The sequence below is a fragment of the Melanerpes formicivorus genome, unplaced genomic scaffold (genome assembly GCF_026170545.1).
Source record: "Melanerpes formicivorus ecotype bairdi unplaced genomic scaffold, bMelFor1.0.p_v2 SCAF_44, whole genome shotgun sequence".
Lineage (NCBI taxonomy): Eukaryota > Metazoa > Chordata > Aves > Piciformes > Picidae > Melanerpes > Melanerpes formicivorus.
The window spans coordinates 1,830,849-1,852,730 of record NW_027142396.1 but is presented as its reverse complement, the minus strand read 5'-3'; the positions used below and the strand labels follow the sequence as shown (position 1 = coordinate 1,852,730).

At 42.7% G+C, this 21,882-nt stretch overlaps 1 protein-coding gene across 1 annotated transcript in view; it reads left to right on the top strand.

Moving 5' to 3' along the window:
- Positions 1 to 21,882, top strand: part of TDRD3 (tudor domain containing 3) — a 139,298-nt gene that overhangs the window by 71,350 nt on the left and 46,066 nt on the right. The window contains exons 6-10 of the mRNA XM_068158907.1: positions 6,934 to 7,005; positions 8,265 to 8,414; positions 9,291 to 9,431; positions 19,144 to 19,300; positions 20,006 to 20,131. Coding sequence (XP_068015008.1) covers positions 6,934 to 7,005; positions 8,265 to 8,414; positions 9,291 to 9,431; positions 19,144 to 19,300; positions 20,006 to 20,131 — 646 coding nt within the window. The remainder of the gene's footprint in view (positions 1 to 6,933; positions 7,006 to 8,264; positions 8,415 to 9,290; positions 9,432 to 19,143; positions 19,301 to 20,005; positions 20,132 to 21,882) is intronic.

Genomic DNA, 21,882 nt, shown 5'->3' with positions numbered 1-21,882 from the left:
GCTACTTTGATAACAGCTTCTTTATGAACTTGGATGTTTCTGTCCTGTTCAGAAAGCTTTACAGAAGAGAATAGCTGACAAATAAGCAAGACTGTCAACTCTGAAAGATACCTGAGCGAGGACATTATCACTGCTTGTCTAATCTTGCCACTAAAGCTTAAATGAAATGCTGAACTGTTGCATAAGACAGAAAACTTCTATTTGTGTGACTGTTGCAAATTACTTGTTTTAAAGTGAGGGTTTTTTTTGTTCCCTTCTCCTACAGTGTCTGGGGACTTCATCAGTAAATGATGAAATAAAGTGCTTTTTTCTTATTAAAAAGATACTATTACTTTTGCTGACGACACCAAATTGGGGGCAGGAGTTGATCTGCTGGAGGGTAGAGAGGCTTTGCAGAGGGACCTCGACAGGCTGGACAGATGGGCAGAGTCCAACAGCATGAGATTTAACACATCCAAGTGCCGGGTTCTGCACATTGGCCACAACAACCCCATGCAGTGCTACAGGCTGGGGTCAGAGTGGCTGGAGAGCAGCCAGGCATAGAGGGACCTGGGGATACTGGTTGATGGTAGGCTGAACATGAGCCTGCAGTGTGCCCAGGCAGTCAAGAGGGCCAATGGCATCCTGGCCTGCATCAGGAACAGTGTGGCCAGCAGGAGCAGGGAGGTCATTCTGCCCCTGTATACTGCACTGCTTAGGCCGCACCTCGAGTACTGTGTCCAGTTCTGGACCCCTCAGTTTAGGAAGGATGTTGACTTGCTGGAACGAGTCCAGAGAAGGGCAACAAAGTTGGTGAGGGGTTTGGAACACAAGCCCTATGAGGAAAGACTGAGGGAGCTGGGATTGCTCAGCCTGGAGAAGAGGAGACTCAGGGGTGACCTTATTACTCTCTACAACTACCTGAAGGGAGGTTGTAGAGAGGCGGATGATGGTCTCTTCTCCCAGGCAGCCAGTACCAGAACAAGAGGACACAGTCTCAGGCTGCGCCAGGGGAGGTTTAGGTTGGATGTTAGGAAGAAGTTCTATCCAGAGAGAGTGATGGCCCATTGGAATGGGCTGCTCAGGGAGGTGGTGGAGTCGCCATCATTGGAGGTGTTCAGGAGGAGACTTGATGGGGTGCTTGGTGCCATGGGTTAGCTGTTTGGGTGGGTTGGATTGGTTGATGGGTTGGACACGATGATCTTGAAGGTCTCTTCCAACCTGGTTTGGTTTATTCTATTCTAAAATAACTGAAGTTGTTTATCCGGTCTTAAATGATTAATTTTGCATCTACAAGTCATACAGTTAGATTACTGTTTTGTTCCTTTCAGAACGGTGTTTGAAAGTGCTTTCTGGGGGCAATCAAGTTTGAGTAAGGAAAGGCTCCCACTACAAATGCAGCACATGTGGAGTGAGTGCAGTGTTACCATCTGTTGTGAATATGCCCTTAGAAATGAGCAGCAGATATATCAATGAAAATATATGTTAAGTTTATTTATATATATATATGCAAACTCTGTAATGGGGTATTCACAGTCACCCTTCATGGGTATCAATATTTGGTTAGTGGAACTATCTTTACAGAATGTTATGTATGGGCACTTAAATGATTCACAGAACTTAGAATCGAACCTGATTCAGAGAGCAGCGGGGGAGGGGTTGGTCAGTGACTGGCAACCCTCCACCTGGAGCAATTTAAACACTACCCTAACTGAAGCTCTATAAAGAAAGCCTTGGCTTACTCACAAGCTGAGAACTTTGTGAAGTCTTCCCTTAATAATGTTTGTAGTCGATTGAACGTGGCACGGATGTGCCGTAATAAGGAGACAGGAAATGGCGTTGACCGCGTGGCTGCACCGCTTGGCTCCTGCTTCTCCCCGGATACAAAGGCTCCCCGCTCAGGGCGGGGGGGGCTGTGGCAGATCAGCAACACTGGTTCACACGGGCTACCAGGTTTTCTCCTACAGCAATGGATCACGCAGCGGTTGATCCCACGGGAGTACTGTCCATGCCACCGCATGCAGCTGGGTGACGGTGGCAAAGGACCACGAGGCCTCTTGGAGCACTGGTTTGAGTCCCGGGACATGGTGGATCACAACAGCACTGGCACGCACACAGATACAGGCTCCAACATGAATGTGGGGGGGCTCATTTACCAAACGACCCCTATTTACCATTTGCCCCAGTGAATACTGGTCCAATAAGCATCTGTAGCTAATGCAAAGATTAACCAATGAACTGACACCTACCAAATATGGCCTAAGTATATGCTATACCCGGGGAAACAAACATATAGCCTGGCCCTTGTGTACCACAGGGGTGAGACCATACCCAGGTAGGCTGTTTACCTGGACTCAGTGGTGCCAGGATCCCCCCCCCCCCCACCTCCAGAAAGGAGGGGGAACAAAGGAGGGTTAACACACAGAGAAGTATATCCTAGAAATGTTTGGGGCACAATCCTGATCATAAGCATCATTCACTGTACCATCCTGCATGAGGATTGAATGTATTCCTCATAGCATTCAGTTTTATCATAATGTTGTTCTTCCCCAGAAATTCCATTTTTCAAATGCATCAATGTTCAAGTGGCAGTAAATAAATGAGGAGTAAATGAGAATGTTACAACGTGATCTTTTTGGAAATTTAAGATAATGTATCATAGACTTCTTACAGTAAGAATACAGGTCCAAATAATTATTGCTTCATAGTGTTCTGGTGATGACTGGCATGTTAAGCAGAGAATCACTGCTGGTGAGGTAGTGTTGGTTCTCTTCTTATGAAGGATTCACACTTCATATTGCTATTAAGCAAAATACCATACTATATGTAAGTAAAGAGTGAAGCATATTTTGCTGATATGTAGGTGAGGCTGTCTGTGAGGCCCTTATATTTTTAAACCTAGAATCTGTGAAGTTATGACTTACCTACAATTTTTCTGGTATACTTAACAGTACTTCTCTTTTGGTGAAGATGATGCTAAGTACTGAGGCTACCTGATGGAAAAAGGGAGTAGTTTCTCAGAATCTCAGAATGTTAGGGGCTGAAAGTGACCTCGAAAGATCATCTAGTCCAATCCCCCTGCCAGAGCAGGATCACCTATACCAGATAACGCTGGAACGCATCCAGATGGGTCTTGAATATCTCCAGAGAGGGAGACTCCATAACCTGTCCCCAGGCAGCCTGTTCCTGTGTTCTGTCGCCTTCACAGTGAAAAAATTCTTCATGTTACAGAAACACAGAATCAATCAGGTTGGAAGAGACATCCAAGATCATCAAGTCCACCTGATCACCCAACCCTAACAAATCAACCAGACCATGGCACCAAGTGCCCTATCCAGGCCCTTCTTAAACATCTCCAGAGATGTCGACCCCACCACCTCCCTGGGCAGCCCATTCCAATGGGCAATCACTCTTTTTGTAAAGAACTTTTTTCTAAGATCAAGCCTAAAGTCCCCATTGCACAGCTTGAAACTGTGTCCTCTTGTTCTGTTTCTGGTTGCCTAGGAGAAGAGACCAATCCCCACCAGGCTACAACCACTCTTCAGCTAGTTGTAGACAGCAATAAGCTCCCTCGGTCTCTCCTCAGAGAATGAATCTGACACTGCTTAGATAGTGAAAGAAAAATATTTATTTATGCTGTACCCTAAGAAAATATGAATGAAGCAATAAAAAATTGAACCAACTGAATGAACACCAGATGTTTTATGTAAACTTTCAATTCATTTTAGAAAGGAGGCTAAGAGTATTAATAGATAATAATGTCGAGGAGCTTGATCTCATATTGCAAACCTTTGTTTCTTAAGAGAGCCCCTAGGAAATACTTCATGTCATAATTCACATACAGCAGGAAGGGTAAAAGAAGTATACTAAAAATTACTTTTTATTCATGCAAAGTGAAACTTAATTTGCAAAGCAGTTCTTAGCTGGGAAGAAGGTGTCAAAGCTGCTATTTACCATTAGGTGGAGGTCTTTCATTCTGAATAACAATTTTGTGGCAAAAAAAGCCCTGGTACATCCTTGTAGCTAGATGTTAGTAAGTGTGCCATCAATTTTATGTGCTTCTTGCTATTTCCCAAACTAAATGTTTGAGCAGTAGTTTGGAATAGGCTTTTCCTTTTATGTGTTTGCTTGATGCTGGGGGAAAAAAGGGTTAAAAAATCCAACTGTGACCTTAAACTTAAGGATGTTCTTCCTGATTACAGGACTGGAGAAACTGACTGTGATCAAATGCTCAAGTTCTTAGGCTGTATTATAAACATTATAATTTTATTCAGTGCTGAAGCTCATTTCCAAATTGCCTACATTTCTCTAGATCCAAAAAGCAACAAAATAAGCCTGGGGTTTATTGGACCTAGAGTGCCTGCCCTGGGAATGGCAGTGGCTTGGCAATGGAATCACTGTTACACTGATGGTTCAGTAAATAGACGGGGAAGGTGTCAGCATGTGACAGTGATCATCCCTTGCTTAGCTTATAACTCTCAGGCAGTGTCTTAAATGAACTGATCAAAACTCAGCCAGAGGAATTTTATGATTTCTGCACTTCTAAGTGCTCTGTTTTGAATTATTCATGGAGTGCTTTATCAGTGGTTTTTGCTCCAAGACATGAGGAAAATTATCTATTTATTTATTTTTCCTCACCCTTGAAGGGAATTAATACTCATAAATGATTTAGAAAATGGTCTTTGATTCCTGAATATCAGTAGCTGCCCAGGGGAGTTGTGGAGTCTCCCTCTCTGCAGATACTCAAAACCTGCCTGGATGTGTTCCTGTGTGACCTGGTATACATCATCCTGCTCTGGCAGTGGGCTTAGCCTAGATGATCTTTCAAGGTCCCTTGCAACCCCTAACATTCTGTGATAGTTAACTTGAAAAGAGTGGACCAAAAGTTTTGATTTGGGTATTAATTAAGCAAATTAATCTCTTATTTTAAGAAATTCTTGGATAGTATAATGGCTTAAAGTCTATACAAGTGTATACTGTAGTTCTCACATGATAGATTTAAATCAGTTTTACATCAGGGTAATACATATGCATGTCATACATAGCCTTAAGTAATTAAAACTGTTTGCCAATGAGGAGTAGCAAATGATGCACTTTGCATAAATGATGATATATGCAGGACTGTCCCAGTGGGGAAAAAGGAGAAAATAAGAAATGAAGATGTTGAAACAGATGCTTTGCAGGAAATACAATTTGGAGGCGTTTTAACAGCATTAAGGACTCTTCTTTTTTCCACTTCCAAAATCAAATATTTCTGTGTAATACAAAATGCCAATTTAAAGTATGCAACACACTTTTTAGGACAGCACAGGGGAAATTTCCTAGTGGCACAGTAGTTTGGTTTCCAACAGTGGCAAAGAGGTGGTTTTTAGGGAAAGCACATAGCCTAAAGCTCTTAGACTGTCTTGGCATCCAGAGTTGTCATACATCAGTCTTGACTGATGGTGTCAGTATTTTCTTATGGGTGGGTTCATCAGTTTCACAGAATGGTTGAAGTTGGAAAGGACCCCTGGAGGTCATCTGGTCCAACCCCTTCTTCTCAAGCAGTGCCATCTAAAGCTGGATGCCCAGTACCATGACCAGGCAACTTCTGAATATCTCTAATGATGGAGAGTCCACAGCCTTGCTGGGCAACCTGTGCCAGTGCTTGGTCACTCTCATGATAAAAAAAATACTAAAACGTTGACTCATGCCCAGAAGGAACCTCCTGTGTTTCAGTTATTGCTCCTTTTCTCTTGTTCAGTCACTGGACACAACTAAAAAGAGCCTGGGTCTGTCTTCTTCAGTCTCCCTTCACATAGATTGGTTAGATTCCCCTGAACCTTACCTTCTCTGTGCTGAATTGGTGCAGTTCTCTTTTAAATATGCTCAGACTACGCCTCTACAACCTCTCGTGGCAGGAGGTTCACTGGGTGCTGTCTAAAGAAATATCTGCTGCCTTTTTACATGCCACTTTGTAGATTTGGGTATCTAACTGTGGTGGGTTTAGGCTATGCCTTTAAAATTTACCTGCAGATTTCAAGCAGAAAAGTGGAAAAACATAAATCAATCACTATTGGTTGTAAAAAGGAAAACAAAAGATTGTTCTAAACAAATTCATGGGGTGAAAGTCTGGGATAAGAGAAGTTGGTATTCAGTATTCCTAAGGTTGGGAGGGACCTCAAAGATCATCGAGACCAACCTGTCACCACAGACCTCACAACTAGAGTAGGGAGGACACTACTGCAGGCTTGAACTCACGACCTTCCCATTAAGGGTCTTATGTGCTACCAACTGAGCCACCTCAGAGAAGTTGTATCATAACAATTCTTCACATTTCACTTCCATTCTCTTCTTCTCTGATCTTGGCTGTTCTGCTTCACCTGGAGGGCTGAGTCCAGAGAGTGGTGGTGAATGGTGCCACATCCAGCTGGCAGCCAGTCATTAGTGGTGTCCCCCAGGGAGGAGCTTTCTCCCAGCTCCTCTCTTCTCTCTCTGGTACAGGGGGAAGGGTGGGGAAGGTTTGGATTGGCTTCCCTAGTCTTTTGGACCAGGGGGTTTGCTAATTGTAGATACCTGTATAATATTGTACATATACTGTATGTTTTGTACATATTCATTGCATTCCATTGTAGAGTGCAGTTTTTGCTTGTAAATACAGCTTCATTTGCTTCTAACTGAGTTGGTCTGGCTTAAAAGTTAATGCTGGGGGAAACTTCAACCCACCACACTAACTTAATTTTCTGCATTTGCTCTATCTGTTGCCTTCATGATTTTGCAAATCTGCATAATTTTCATCACATGCCTACCCATCATTCAACCTTTTCCTCAAGTGGACCAGGATTTTAAGTATATCATTATTTTTGATGCCCAAAACATTCATCTTGCAAGCCTCATACTGTCTGAAATGGAGACATTTATGATACAAGCTGTTTTCTGTTTGCAATGTGTTAATCAACAGTTTTCTTTTTACAGAGTTTAGCAAAACACAATAGGAGTAACATTGGAACGGAAGGTGGGCCTCCTCCTTTTGTACCTTTTGGACAGGTATAGTGTGCTTCTCTTTGTCATTCTGTGAAAAACCTGTGTGATAATACAGGGACCTGATCCCAGCTAGATAAAGGTTATTAAGACAACCTAGAGTACAATGACTTGGATCTGAAAAATATGCAAAACCAAAACCAACAAAACCACAGCAACAACAAAAGCCCCAAGATGGAGCAACAAAAAATGCCAAAAATGTGTTGCTCTGGGCGCTTTGTTGTGACAATGAATTGTGTGTTCTCCCAGTTTCAAACTTAACATTTTGTTTAGTATATGGAGCCTTTGATTCTTCTTGTCCATTTGTGGAGGTGCTAACATAGTCACTTTTTAAATGTCAAAGGTGTATTTCCAAGACTGCTGTTGCCTGCATTGTGAACTAACATTATAATGTGAAAGTCATTCTTATTTGGCCTTTCTGGTGGACCAGGGGAGAGGGTATCACAGTCTCACCAAGGTTGGAAGAGACCTCAAAGATCATCGAGTCCAACCTGTCACCACAGACCTCATGACCAAACCATGGCACCAAGTGCCACATCCAATCCCCTCTTGAACGCCTCCAGGGACGGTGACTCAACCACCTCCCTGGGCAGCACATTCCAATGACGAATGACTCGCTTGGTGAAGAAGTTTCTCCTCATCTGGAGCCTAAACCTCCCCTGGTGCAGCTTGAGACTGTGTCCTCTTATTCTGGTGCTGGTTGCCTGGGAGAAGAGACCAAACCCCTCCTGGCTACAACCACCTTTCAGGTAGTTGTAGAGGGCAATGAGGTCACCCCTGAGCCTCCTCTTCTCCAGGCTAAACAATCCCAGCTCCCTCAGCCTCTCCTCATAGGGCTTGTGCTCAAGGCCTCTCACCAGCCTTGTTGCCCTTCTCTGGACACATTCAAGGGCCCTTCTCTGGACATGTACTCTCAGGGACAACATCTAGATGTCCTAGGTGTACAGGAGAAAGTTCTCCACTGAGAGAGTTGTTCGCCATTGGAATGTGCTGCCCAGGGAGGTGGTGGAGTCACCATCCCTGGAGGTGTTCAAGAGGGGATTGGACGTGGCACTTGGTGCCATGGTTTAGTCATGAGGTCTGTGGTGACAGGTTGGACTTTGATGATCTTTGAGGTCTCTTCTAACCTTGGTGATTGTGTGATATACTTCAGATAAAGTATATGATCTGGAATTGTGCTTCCCTAATAAAAAGAATAATTTTTATTTTTTTTTCAAGTGAGGGTATGCAGAAGAGTTAATTCAAACTTTCTGTTTCCATTTCAGAAATGTGGGTCTCACACGCAGGTGGATAGCAGAGAGCTTGATCGCAGGAAGACTCTTCAGATGACAAATACTGTAAAACCTGTTGTGGACAATGATGAATTTGAGAAACAGAGAACTGCTGCTATTGCTGAAGTAGCAAAGAGCAAAGAGGTTAGAATGCTTTTGTTATGGCATTTTACTTACTGTGATTGATCTTTTCTTGTTAAGTAGTTCTTCAATGACAGACGCTTTCTGGTGTTGGCCTACTTACAATTCTACTCACGTTTGTTTCAAAATGTGTCAAAACTAGAGTTATTTTGGATTGATGAATATGGGCTTAATAATGCTAATAAATGTATCGTAATGTTTTATTGTGGCTACGATTTTGATTTGATACCACCATTAAAAAATGTGGGGTTTACAACTTAGCTAATGAGATTTGAGTAATGGAAATGTACTCTCTCTTCACTGGGAGAGTCGTTTGCCATTGGAATCGGCTGCTCAGGGAGGTGGTGGACTCACCATCCCTGGAGGTGTTCAAGAGGGGATTGGACGTGGCACTTGGTGCTGTGGTCTAGTGATGAGGTCTGTGATGACAGGTTGGACTTGATGATCTTTGAGGTCTCTTCCAACCTTAGTGATACTGTGATTATGAAATGTCACCTGCTGCTTTCTGTTCTTGGAGCCCCATGATTTTCTGTCTTCAGTTTGAGAGAATAGGTGAGAAGTTCAGTTCTGACCTGTCAGGTTTTTGTGTTCTCCAGTGGTTTTCATTTTAGTTTATTTTTCCACTGTGCTTAGTAGGTCATAAAGACTGAAATTATATACCCTTTTTACAGTCTCATTTGGTCATAGGAGAAAAATACCTAATAAATTACTCTTTTTATGTGTGTATTAAATTAGTGCTTTATGTGTTGATTTGCAAAGCATGATCATAAAAAAAATAAATCTGCATCCCACTTGCTGCACTTTTTGTACTAGCTTAATATTGAGGCTTATTTTCTTAAGTCCTCTTTACTGAAATGTTATCTTTGTGCTTATCTAAAGACCAAGACATTTGGAGGAGGTGGTGGCAGTAGCAGAAGTAACCTCAGTGTGAGTACTGGAGGGAATCGAAACAGGGAGCTGTTCCAGAAAGAGAAGATAACAAAACCTGAGGGAAAGAATGAAGGTGTCTACCGAGAACTGGTAAGGTGGAAGACTTAAATGGAACCTTAAGTGTGTACTATCAAAAAACCAAACCAACCAATAAAAAAATAAATAACAAAAGGTGAATCAAAAGACCCTGAGGAATAACAACTTCCTTTCAACTTATTTTGAAGTCTGGTTAGACTCCGTTTTCTGTTTTCACCTTACTGAGTGTGGCCGGTTGACGTTGCCCCCTTAAGAAAGGGAATATGGTGGACGGAAGTTGGTAAACGGAAGGAATAGTCTAAACTAATTTCATTGGACGAGTGGGAGGAAGCACTTCTGAGCTGGGACTATACTGGACATTTCCAGCACTTCTCAGTCAGTCTTGCTTCCGCCTCTTCTTCAGGCAACAGCTTTCTGTCCTGGGCTTTCTGCCAAGGCTCTGGCCTTGAGAGAAAAACAGATAACAGGCCTGTATTAACTCTTTTCCAATTAACACAAACTGCTTCTAACATTTTTTTTTTCTTTCCTCTCTTTTCTCTCTCTTCCTATCCCACTCTGGGGAAAGGGGGGAGAGAGGGGAGAGCGGAGGTGGGGAACCCCCTCTGTCCAGAGGGGGGTCACTCTCATTTCTGTGTTACTCTGTTGTATATCTTTGTATATATTGTAGATATTGTAAATTTGTAAATAATCCCCTGCAAACCCTACATCGCTTTGTAAATATAGCTCCACTGCTTTGCTAATTCAGCTTGCGAGTTTTTTTTCTTTTCCCTTCAATTTTTTTTCCCTTTTACTTTACAAGGGGGAAGGGAGGAGGCTTCTCGGCCTTACCTTCCATCCCACGACATTTTTTTTATTGGCGCCCAACGTGGGGCAGATAATTAGTTCAATTTATTATTTGATTGATTTAGTGTTTTCTAGCTGAATTAGCAAACATGAAGGTGTTGTGGTTTGTGGAGCGATTATTCTTTTCAATTTTTGGGGCTCTGATTTACAGGTATTGTTTGGGTTTGATTTTGGATTACCTGGGTAAATATTTGGTGCGGACAATTTATATGTGGGTTATGTATAGAGTTAAATTATGGTATGGAAAATGTATTAATTTATTATGGCCAGTGAGATACAGGAATGTTACCTCCACCACTCTCCCAATTGAGATAAAGGGTTTTAAGATTCCGCCTGAGGAGACAGTAACTTTAGGTGATGCCTGGGATCCAAAGGTGATTTATCTCATGTCTATAATTCTGCTGCTGGTGATAATTATCGTGTATCTCCTGATTTCTTTGCGGCGAGAGAGAAAGGTGTCCAGAGCTTGTTTTGTTATTAAAACTAGATCAAAAAGAAAACGCCGTGGCTCTCGATCAGTCCCAGAGTCATCTAGTGATGAGGACTGTGGAGAACCCGTGTCAGTTAAAAAGAAGGCTAAAAAGTTAATTGGTAAGGCAGCTCTAAATGACTTTGCTGATTCTGGCAAGCAGCCAAGGGCATCGGCTGGTATCAACATGGCGCCTACTCCTTCTCCTACTCCTTCTTCTTCTTCTCCATCGGCCATTAATGGAGCAACGTCACTTCCACCCACTCCCTCGGTGGGACCGGAAGTCACTGCCCCAGCAGCTGATGTATCTCAGGACCTGTCAGCTTCCATTAAGGTGGCTGTAAATTCAAACACAGCTCCAGTTAAGGTGGCTCCTTTAAAGACTAGAGCTGGAAAGGGCAAAGATGGAGAAGAAGAGGAGGAGACTGATCCTGGTGAGGGGCCCTCTACTGTAAAAGATCCTGCTCAGGAGGAAGAGAAGGTTTGTTTTAAAGATCTAGCTAACCTAGTGAGATCAAAGCAGGATAGAGATGAAGCTAGGAAAGCAGCTGGCAAAGGTGGTTCTCAGCTTAAAGAGATCCTTAGGAGAATGACAGCAGGATTTTACGGGCAAAGAATTCAGGGAGATGAAGATGAAGATGACATTACAGACTGTTCGTCACCACGGGAGGAATTGAGAAATGTCCGTAAAGATTTCACCAGGGCAGATAAGGAGCCAGTTCTGGCTTGGCTTAGTAGGTGTTATGATACAGGTGCTTCAGCTCTAACAGTTGGAGACAAGTCAGCAGCTCAGTTAGGAACTCTCTCAAGGGACAATGGAATAGATAGACATCTAGGCGAAGCTCTCGGTAAGGTTAATCTGTGGATACGCCTTTTAATAGCGGTTGCCCTGAGATACCCTTCCCGAGATGATCTTCCATGGAATCCTAAACCCTGGACTACCATAGATGAGGGAATTAAGCGCTTGAGAGAATTTGCTGTTAGAGAGCTACTCTATGGTGCACATGAAACTCTGAATCCTGATGACATTCCTGTGGGTATTGGTCTTGCTAAAAAGATCATCAAACTTGCTCCTTCTAATTATGCAAACATTCTGGCAAGCAGAATTGTGTCAAGAAGTTATGGTGGAGCTTCTCCTACGGTTGGCCAATTCAGTGATCAAATGAGACAATTGGAGGATAGCATGACACGTGGTTCTTTGGTTTCAGCCATTGAAACTCTGTCTGGAAAAATTGAGAATTGCATGAGAGAGTTAAAAGATGAATTTAGAAATTCCATATCCCAATTGGCACAAAGGGATAATTTCAATTCTTCCTCCAGGTGGGTACAAGTTTCATCTGTGAGGAATACACGTCCTCCAAGGAGGTCATTCCAAAACAGGACATTCCAAAACAGGTCATTCCAAAACAGACCACCAAGGCAATCACGTAGAACTATTTGGATAACTCTGCGTGATCAGTTTGGTGAGAACATGAACCGCTGGGATGGCCAACCAACTTCTAATCTTTTCAGGAGACTGAGGGAATTGCAAAGTGGCAGAACCCGAGGTAGCAATACCAGAAGGGTAGCTGTTACTTCCACAGTTCCCCAGAACGACTCTTATGGCTCCAACAGTGGCTCCAGTTATAACATGCAAAGTTATAACCCTGCACAATATGTGCAATGCACATGTGCGCATGTTCCCCATAACTAGGGGTGCCCTGCCTCCCGCCAGGGGGAGGAGAGGGATAACAGAGATAACAGAATCTATTGGGATGTGTACATCCAGTGGCCTGGCACTTCACAGTTTCGGAAGTACAGGGCCTTGGTTGACACAGGAGCTCAGTGCACCATAATACCATCAAATTATCAGGGATCAGAGTCTATAACTATTCTGGGAGTCACTGGTGGATCTCAAGAGTTAAGTAAGGTAGAGGTTAATATAAGTTTAACTGGTAAACAATGGAGGAAGCATACAGTTGTGACCGGACCTGACGCACCTTGTATTTTGGGAATTGATTTTCTGAGAGAAGGGCGTTTCAAAGACCCTAGAGGTTACAAATGGGCTTTTGGAGTAGCTTCAATAGAAATTGATGGACAAAAATTGAAGCTATCTGCCAGACCTGAGCTTTCTGATGAATCTGCAGTTGTAGGACAACATAAGATACAGGACATTAAATTGCCGGTTGCTTCTCAGACTGTGCATCACAGACAATACAGAACCAACCGTGACTCTTTGTTGCCCATTCAGAATCTGATTCGTCAGTTGGAAAGTCAGAAAGTCATCAGCAAAACTCATTCACCTTTCAACAGTCCAGTGTGGCCTGTGCGGAAGCAGAGTGGAGACTGGCGTCTGACAGTAGACTACCGAGCCCTAAATGAGGTGACACCACCTATGAGTGCAGCAGTACCAGACATGATGGAACTACAGTATGAGCTGGAATCCAAAGAGGCCAAATGGTATGCTACCATAGACATTGCTAATGCATTTTTCTCTATTCCCATAGCAGAGGAATGCAGGCCTCAGTTTGCTTTCACCTGGAGAGGAATCCAGTACACTTTCAACAGGCTGCCAATGGGCTGGATCCACAGCTCAAGCATCTGTCATGCAGTGATCCACGATGCTCTGGAGAAAGGCGGTGCTCCAGAACACATCCAGTTCATCGATGATATCATTGTCTGGGGTAAAACTGCTGAGGAAGTCTTCAAGAAAGGTAGCAAAATCATTGACATTCTTCTGAATGCAGGTTTTGCCATCAAACGAGACAAAGTGAAAGGACCTACCACAGAGATTCAGTTTCTGGGAGTGAAGTGGCAGGATGGACGCCGACACATTCCAGTGGATGTGGTAAATAGAGTCTCTACCATGGCAAGTCCCACAAACAAGCAAGAGACCCTACGTTTCTTGGGGATAGTGGGATTTTGGAGACTACACATTCCTGGATACAGTCAGATTGTGAAACCTCTGTATGATGTGACTCGAAAGAGAAACCATTTCCGCTGGGGACCTGAACAACAAGCAGCCTTTGACCAGATAAAACAAGAGGTAATTCAAGCAATGGGTCTGGGACCTGTCCGACATGGTCCAGACATTAAGAACATTTTGTACACGGCTGCAAGTGACAATGGTCCAACCTGGTGCTTGTGGCAAAAAGCTCCAGGTGAGACACGTGGACGACCTCTTGGTTTCTGGAGTCGAGGTTACAGAGGTTCAGAGGCTAATTATACTCCAACAGAGAAAGAAATTTTAGCTGCATATGAAGGAGTAAAAGCATCTTCTGAAGTGATTGGAACTGAATCACAACTTCTTCTAGCTCCCAGATTACCAGTTTTGAATTGGATGTTCAAAGGCAAAGGATCCACACCACATCATGCCACAGACTCAACCTGGTCTAAGTGGATGGCTCTGATAACACAAAGAGCTCGAATGGGAAATCTTGAAAGACCTGGTCTAGTGGAGGTGATCTCAAGTTGGCCTGAAGGTATCAACTGTGCTAAACCTCCAGAGGAGAAAGTAACTCGTGCTGAGGAAGCTCCTCCTTACAATGACCTTTCTGATGATGAAAAGAAATACGCTTTGTTCACAGACGGTTCCTGTCGTCTTGTTGGAAACAAGCGAAGGTGGAAGTCTGCAGTGTGGAGTCCAACACGCCGAGTTGCAGAGGCGAAAGATGGAGAAGGAGAATCCAGTCAGTTTGCAGAGGTAAAAGCTGTCCAGCTAGCTCTCGACGTAGCTGAACGTGAGAGATGGCCAAAGCTTTATCTCTACACCGACTCATGGATGGTAGCCAATGCTCTATGGGGTTGGCTAAAGAACTGGAAGAAGAGTGGTTGGCAGAGGAAAGGAAAACCCATTTGGGCAGCTAACCTGTGGCAGGACATTGCTGATCGAATCGAGAGAATTCCAGTGAAAGTGAGACACATCGATGCTCACATTCCTAAGAGCAAAGCTACTGAGGAACAGCAACACAACCATCAGGCAGATCTAGCTGCAAGAGTTTCTCAAGTAGACATGGACTCTAATCTTGATCTCGACTGGAAACACCGAGGTGAGATATTCTTAGCTCGATGGGCTCACGATTCGTCAGGACATCAAGGCAGAGATGCAACATACCAATGGGCTCGTGACAGATCCATAGACATTTCCATGGATGCTATCACGCAAGTCATCCATGACTGTGACATTTGTGCTGCTATTAAGCAGGCAAAACGACTTAAGCCCTTGTGGTATGGTGACAGATGGTCCAAGTACAAGTATGGTGAAGCTTGGCAGATTGACTACATCACTCTACCACGTTCTCGTTCTGGTAAGCAGTACGTGCTTACTATGGTAGAGGCAAACACTGGGTGGTTGGAAACTTATCCAGTTCCACATGCAACTGCACGCAACACCATTCTCGGTCTGGAGAGACAAATCTTGTGGAGACACGGAACTCCAGAGAGGATTGAGTCAGACAACGGAACTCATTTCAAGAACAACCTTGTAAAGAACTGGGCAAAAGAGCACGGTATTGAGTGGATATTCCACATTCCCTACTATGCACCAGCTTCAGGGAAGATTGAACGCTACAACGGTTTGTTGAAGACCACTCTCAAAGCCATGGGAGGTGGATCTTTGAAAAACTGGGAAAAACATTTAGCACAAGCAACCTGGCTGGTAAATAGTAGAGGTTCAGTGAACAGAGCTGGACCTGCACATTCAGATTTGTTACGGAAAGTAGAAGGTGATAGAGTTCCTGTTGTTAGAGAAAAGAATCTGTTAGGTAAAACTGTTTGGGTATTTTCACCCTCAGGAGAGGCTAAACCTGTCCGAGGGGTGGTTTCAGCTGAAGGTCCGGGTCACACTTATTGGGTAATGCAAGAGAATGGTGAAATTCAGTGTATTCCACAAAGAAATTTAACTTTAGCTGAGAGAGGTTAATTTCGAACTGCTGTACAGCTACATCGCGTCCAAAGGAAGAATCAACGAAGACATCTACGGTGCACGAACCCTGAGATCCCTGAGAGCCCTGAGTCAACTAAGAGACCCTGAGAATCCCTGTTTCCCTTTTCTTCGCTTCATCAGTGAAGAAATGAACTGTTTTCCATTTTTCTCATTTTCTGATTTTCTTGGACTTTTGAATCATCTACATCTGAGCATAGCCGGAATGGACTATGAACTTTACTCACGAACTGTAAATATCGTTTTGGATTGGATGGACAGTATGAACAGCCAATGAAATTGTTTAGAAGGGGTGGATTGTGGCCGGTTGACGTTGCCCCCTTAAGAAAGGGAATATGGTGGACGGAAGTTGGTAAACGGAAGGAATAGTCTAAACTAATTTCATTGGACGAGTGGGAGGAAGCACTTCTGAGCTGGGACTATACTGGACATTTCCAGCACTTCTCAGTCAGTCTTGCTTCCGCCTCTTCTTCAGGCAACAGCTTTCTGTCCTGGGCTTTCTGCCAAGGCTCTGGCCTTGAGAGAAAAACAGATAACAGGCCTGTATTAACTCTTTTCCAATTAACACAAACTGCTTCTAACATTTTTTTTTTCTTTCCTCTCTTTTCTCTCTCTTCCTATCCCACTCTGGGGAAAGGGGGGAGAGAGGGGAGAGCGGAGGTGGGGAACCCCCTCTGTCCAGAGGGGGGTCACTCTCATTTCTGTGTTACTCTGTTGTATATCTTTGTATATATTGTAGATATTGTAAATTTGTAAATAATCCCCTGCAAACCCTACATCGCTTTGTAAATATAGCTCCACTGCTTTGCTAATTCAGCTTGCGAGTTTTTTTTCTTTTCCCTTCAATTTTTTTTCCCTTTTACTTTACAAGGGGGAAGGGAGGAGGCTTCTCGGCCTTACCTTCCATCCCACGACACTGAGTTAGCTATGAGTTTCAATGCAATTTCAGTGGAAAAAAATTAAACTAATTAGTCTCATCCAGTAACATTGATAACCAAGTCCTTGCAAAAGAAAAGTTGTAGTATGGGTGATAGAAACCATCACAGTATAGTTTTATTTTCTTATTTAAATGAACATTAAGATACTGAATGATACTGATCCCAGTGTGGACGCATGAGGGATGACACTTGTCACCTGTCTTCATTTGGACCTTGACCATTGTCTGCTGCACTCTGTATGTGACCATCCAACCAATTCATTATCCACCAAACAGTCCACCCATTGAATCTGTATCTATCCAATGTAGAAAGAAGGGTGCTCTAGTGGGATCATGTCAAAGGTCTTACAGAAGTCCAGATACAGCAGGTCGAGGGAGACGATCCTCCCCCTCTACTCAGCCCTGGTGAGACCCCACCTGGAGTACTGTGTCCAGTTCTGGAGCCCCTATTCCAAGAGGGATGTGGAGGTGCTGGAACGTGTCCGGAGAAGGGCCGCAAGGATGATCAGAGGGCTGGAGCACCTCTCCTGTGAGGATAGACTGAAGGAGTTGGGGCTGTTCAGTCTGCAGAAGAGAAGGCTCCGAGGTGACCTAATTGTGGCCTTCCAGTATCTGAAGGGGGCCTACAGGAAGGCTGGGGAGGGACTTCTCAGGATCTCAGGTAGTGATAGGACTAGGGGGAATGGAATGAAGCTGGAGGTGGGGAGATTCAGGCTAGATGTGAGGAGGAGGTTCTTCAGCATGAGAGTGGTGAAGCCCTGGAATGGGTTGTCCAGGGAGGTGGTTGAGGCCCCGTCCCTGGAGGTGTTTAAGGGCAGGCTGGATGAGGCTCTGTCCAGCCTGCTCTAGTGTGGGGTGTCCCTGCTCATGGCAGGGGGGTTGGAACTAGATGGTCCTTGTGGTCCCTTCCAACCCTGAATGATACTATGATACATGACATCTGTCATTTTTCCCTTATCCACTGATACAGTCACTGCATCATAGAGGAACTCTAGGTGTTCTTTGGGATCACTGCTTTGAATTTTCATAAGATGAGCAGTCATCAAAGTTTCTGTTTTGATTGCTCCAGCAAACAAGATGCTTACAGTAGAGGAAGTATTTGTTACAAAAGACCACTCTGGAGACCAATCTTCAAGTATTTGGTAGCAGTTAATGATTCTAATTTCAGTGATGAAAGCATCACAACAATGTAGTAACTCAGTAGACCAGTATTAAAATATTCATTAGCTTATAAATTTCACTCACTTATTGTTGAATATTTTCCACCTTATTTACTTTTACCAAAGGTTAAACAATGAGGAGAAAAAACGGTTCAGGAACAGTAACTACCTGTTACAAGTATTTTGTCTGGTTTGGTTTTTCTTCTATGAACTGCAAGGAATTTTTCATGCATTGCATTGTAAAATGTAAGAACTTCCAACTTACTGAAACGTAGCGTTATGCCATTTAACATAATTAGGTGCTGTTTAGAAGCAGCAAATGTGACCCACAGTGCATATATAGAAAGCCTTCTCTGGTTACAAGTGATGATTTTTTGGATATTAAAGCAATTGATAACAAATTCCTTTTGTGTTACTGGAATTTTGACATTACATAGGTTTGATTTTTGACTTTAAAGTACATTGTTGACTTGGCTTATATTTAGAAACAGTTAAGTTTCTAAATATAAGAAAGAGTTGAATATAAGAAAGAGTTGAAAGAGTGATTGCCCATTGGAATGGGCTGCCCAGGGAGGTGGTGGAGTCGCCGTCATTGGAGGTGTTCAGGAGGAGACTTGATGGGGTGCTTGGTGCCATGGGTTAGCTGTTTGGGTGGGTTGGATTGGTTGATAGGTTGGACACAATGGTCTTGAAGGTCTCTTCCAACCTGGTTTGGTTTATTCTAAATAAAGTTTTTTAGTCCTTCTGGTGTGTTACCTTCCAAGAAACCTGAAACACTATATCTTTGTCTGCAAAACAAATCACAAGTAGTTTGTCCTGTTTATTTGTAGACAGACAATAGATTTTAGACATCAGTCACCATCCTCTCTTAATTGCTCTTAAAACATACATCCTACAATTTTCTTCATCTTGCCAGTTTTGTGTAAGAGAAGGAAAATTTGTGCTGTGTAAATGAAGTTTAAAGGAGAGTTTTTGACTTCCAAAGCCACTGCATACAGTTGAGAATAGGAGAGGCTGTGTTTCTATGGAAGTAAATTGTATTTCAGAATGGCTAACAAATGGTTAAATTTTATACCATTATTATTTTGAGATACTCCTTTTCATTTTCTTCTCAGAGAAAATGTATTACAGCCTGTCATATTATTGCAGTCTATGGTGGAAGAAGGGCTTCAAGCCATGCAATATTAGATCTGAAAATTGGTGACTTAAAAATCATCATCATCATCTTTTAAAAAACCTACTAGCCAATTGTTTGGATGTAAGAGAGATCTTGTGTGGAAAATTTTATATTGAAAAATCCTGAAATACTCATCATCAATAAAATATGAAACAGTGTTTCAATGAAAAATTAATGAAAAAGTGATGTAAAATCTGGTGTTTTTTATAGAGTCTCTGTGGTATCTTCTGATTAGGTCTGCATGTACCTTTTATTTCAGGTTGATGAAAAGGCCCTGAAACACATAACAGAGATGGGTTTCAGCAAAGAAGCAGCAAGACAGGCACTTATGGATAACAGCAACAGCCTAGAGGCAGCATTAAATTTTCTTCTTAACAGCAGTAAACAAAAACCCGTTCAGGGACCACCACCTAGAGGTAAAACTTGCAAAGAAATGCTTTAAAACAGTGTGTGTGAGCAAAGGAATTTGTCTGGTGGCTTACAGAAGGAGGAAAGACTGAGGGAGCTGGGATTGCTTAGCCTGGAGAAGAGGAGACTCAGGGGTGACCTTATTGCTCTCTACAATTACCTTAAGGGAGGTTGTAGACAGGCGGGTGTTGGTCTCTTCTCCCAGGCAGCCAGTACTAGAACAAGAGGACACAGTGTCAGGCTGTGCCAGGGGAGGTGTAGGCTGGATGTTAGGAAGAAGTTCTATCCAGAGAGAGTGTTTGCCCATTGGAATGGGCTGCCTGGGGAGGTGGTGGAGTCACCATCATTGGAGGTTTTCAGGAGGAGACTTGATGGGGTGCTTGGTGCCATGGGTTAGTTGTTTAGGTGAGTTGGATTGGTTGATGGGTTGGACACGATCTTGAAGGTCTCTTCCAACCTGGTTTATTCTATGTAATTCTATGTAATATGTGTGCATGTTCCTTTCCTGCAAGCTAGAATACACTGCAGATTGGATGGCAATTAATTCGTGTCAATTTTTTTTTGAGGTGGTGGGTTTGAATATCTGTATCTGTGTTGTCTATTGATTGTGTTTTCCACCTTATAAAAATGCTGAAATTTTTAAAGTTACATTAAAAACTGTGCACTGTAAAAAAATTTACTTTCCACTTACAAATAACTTTTGATGTTTACAGGTAAAGGGAAAGGCCGAGGCCGAATAAGACCTGAAGATGAAGAAGAGCTGGGAAACGCCAGACCGTCTGCACCAAGCACACTGTTTGATTTCTTGGAATCCAAAATGGGTACTCTAACAGTGGAGGGTAAGTTATTGAAATTAATGTATCCTGAACCAATACTGGATGGTTTTGGTGGAATTGTTTTGCCTAACATTGCCATCCAAAAGGTTGTTCCTAGAATTTCCTCCACGGTCAACTCCCACCCCCAAGAAGTACTGTAAAGCTGTTCTTGTCCTTTGAAAGGGCTCTAATAAATCACAGTGGTGTGGTTTATACTTCTTTTGTGACAGCAGAAGAGCTTAGAGTCTTTGTCTCAAGCCTATATATCTAAAGGTGATATAAATCCCAGACTTTTGCAACTTCAGTGGATTTCCATGCTGTTCAGGAGGAAAACAACAAAAAAAGCTGTAACCACAATCCTTTCTCATTTCTAAAGAGCATGTTTTGTGTGCTGCTCAGTTAAGAGGTTAGTAATCATGGGAAGTTTTAATTGTTAATTGAGGAGAAAAGAAGAAATGGCTACTGTAAAATATTAAACAACCATTTTCTTCTGTTTTAGGAATAAGGGAAAAATAGGATTTCAGCAAAAAGAAAGCCATGTTATCAGTGCAAAGGCTTTATGGTTATTCTTTAATGTCTTTTAGGTGGTTTTGTTTCTTAAGATGCAGCTCAGTGTGGCCTATGCATCAGGATGACTGTTTAGGCCTAAATTGTTAGCTACTTTAGAAATTTTAATAGACAGCTGCATTAGAAAGACCTGTCCTGAGGTCTCTAGAGCCTGCTCTAGTGTTAAAGTAAAACTCATGGTAAGCTGAGTAATAAACAGAGATAACTTTCTTTTGGTACGGCCTTGGAAGTGTTTTAGTGGCCAACATGACATGAAAATACCTGCTTCCGGTATTTAATGTGAAAGTTTTGTGATGTAATCTTTTTTCCTCCCTACAAAATGACACTTTTCATACACAGTACAGAAAAGTAGTAGCTTCTATGAACCCTTTGATATGTTTTACTTTTCTAAGAAATGAGTTCGATGATCTTCAAGGTCTCTTCCAACCTTAGTGATACTGTGAGTACATTTAAGGAATGACTACATTTATATGGAATCATTTTTTTCACTTAATTTCCAAAATAGCTGTCAGCTGTGGAAAATGTAATTCTCCTTTGTGTATTTGCACTGGATTTGGGAATGTTAAAAAAGAAAAAAATAATATGTAAAAAGAGGAAAAGAAGCTTGTAGTACATGAAAATGAGCAGGTTGCCCTGTTGGGAAGGGTAGTAATTTACCAAGAATTGTGAAATGAATGAATTGTTGCTTTTAAAATGATTGATAGTACTTGCTTAGGGGGACTTGGGTGGTACATTTGGTTCAGTACACATATGTACCTTGATAAAACATAGTGTTCTGTGAGAAAAATAAACAGCATATATACCTCAATTTACAATCTTCAATATTGTGTTGTAAAGGTAAATCTGCTTCCTTTTGTACTTTTTTTCCTTCTTAAATAAAACTATTTCAAAAATGGCATAGAAGAAAAAACTGAACTCTGTGAAAACTTTGTAAAGGCCTTGTACTGCTTCAGTTGCCAAAAGTCCTGGCATGTTTCTTAACATGACACCACAGGACTTGTGAGAGGCCTTGAGCACAAGCCCTATGAGGAGAGGCTGAGGGAGCTGGGATTGTTTAGCCTGGAGAAGAGGAGGCTCAGGGGTGACCTCATTGCCCTCTACAACTACCTGAAAGGTGGTTATAGCCAGGAAGGGGTTGGTCTCTTCTCCCAGGCAACCAGCACCAGAACAAGGGTACACAGTCTCAAGCTGCACCAGGGGAAGTTTAG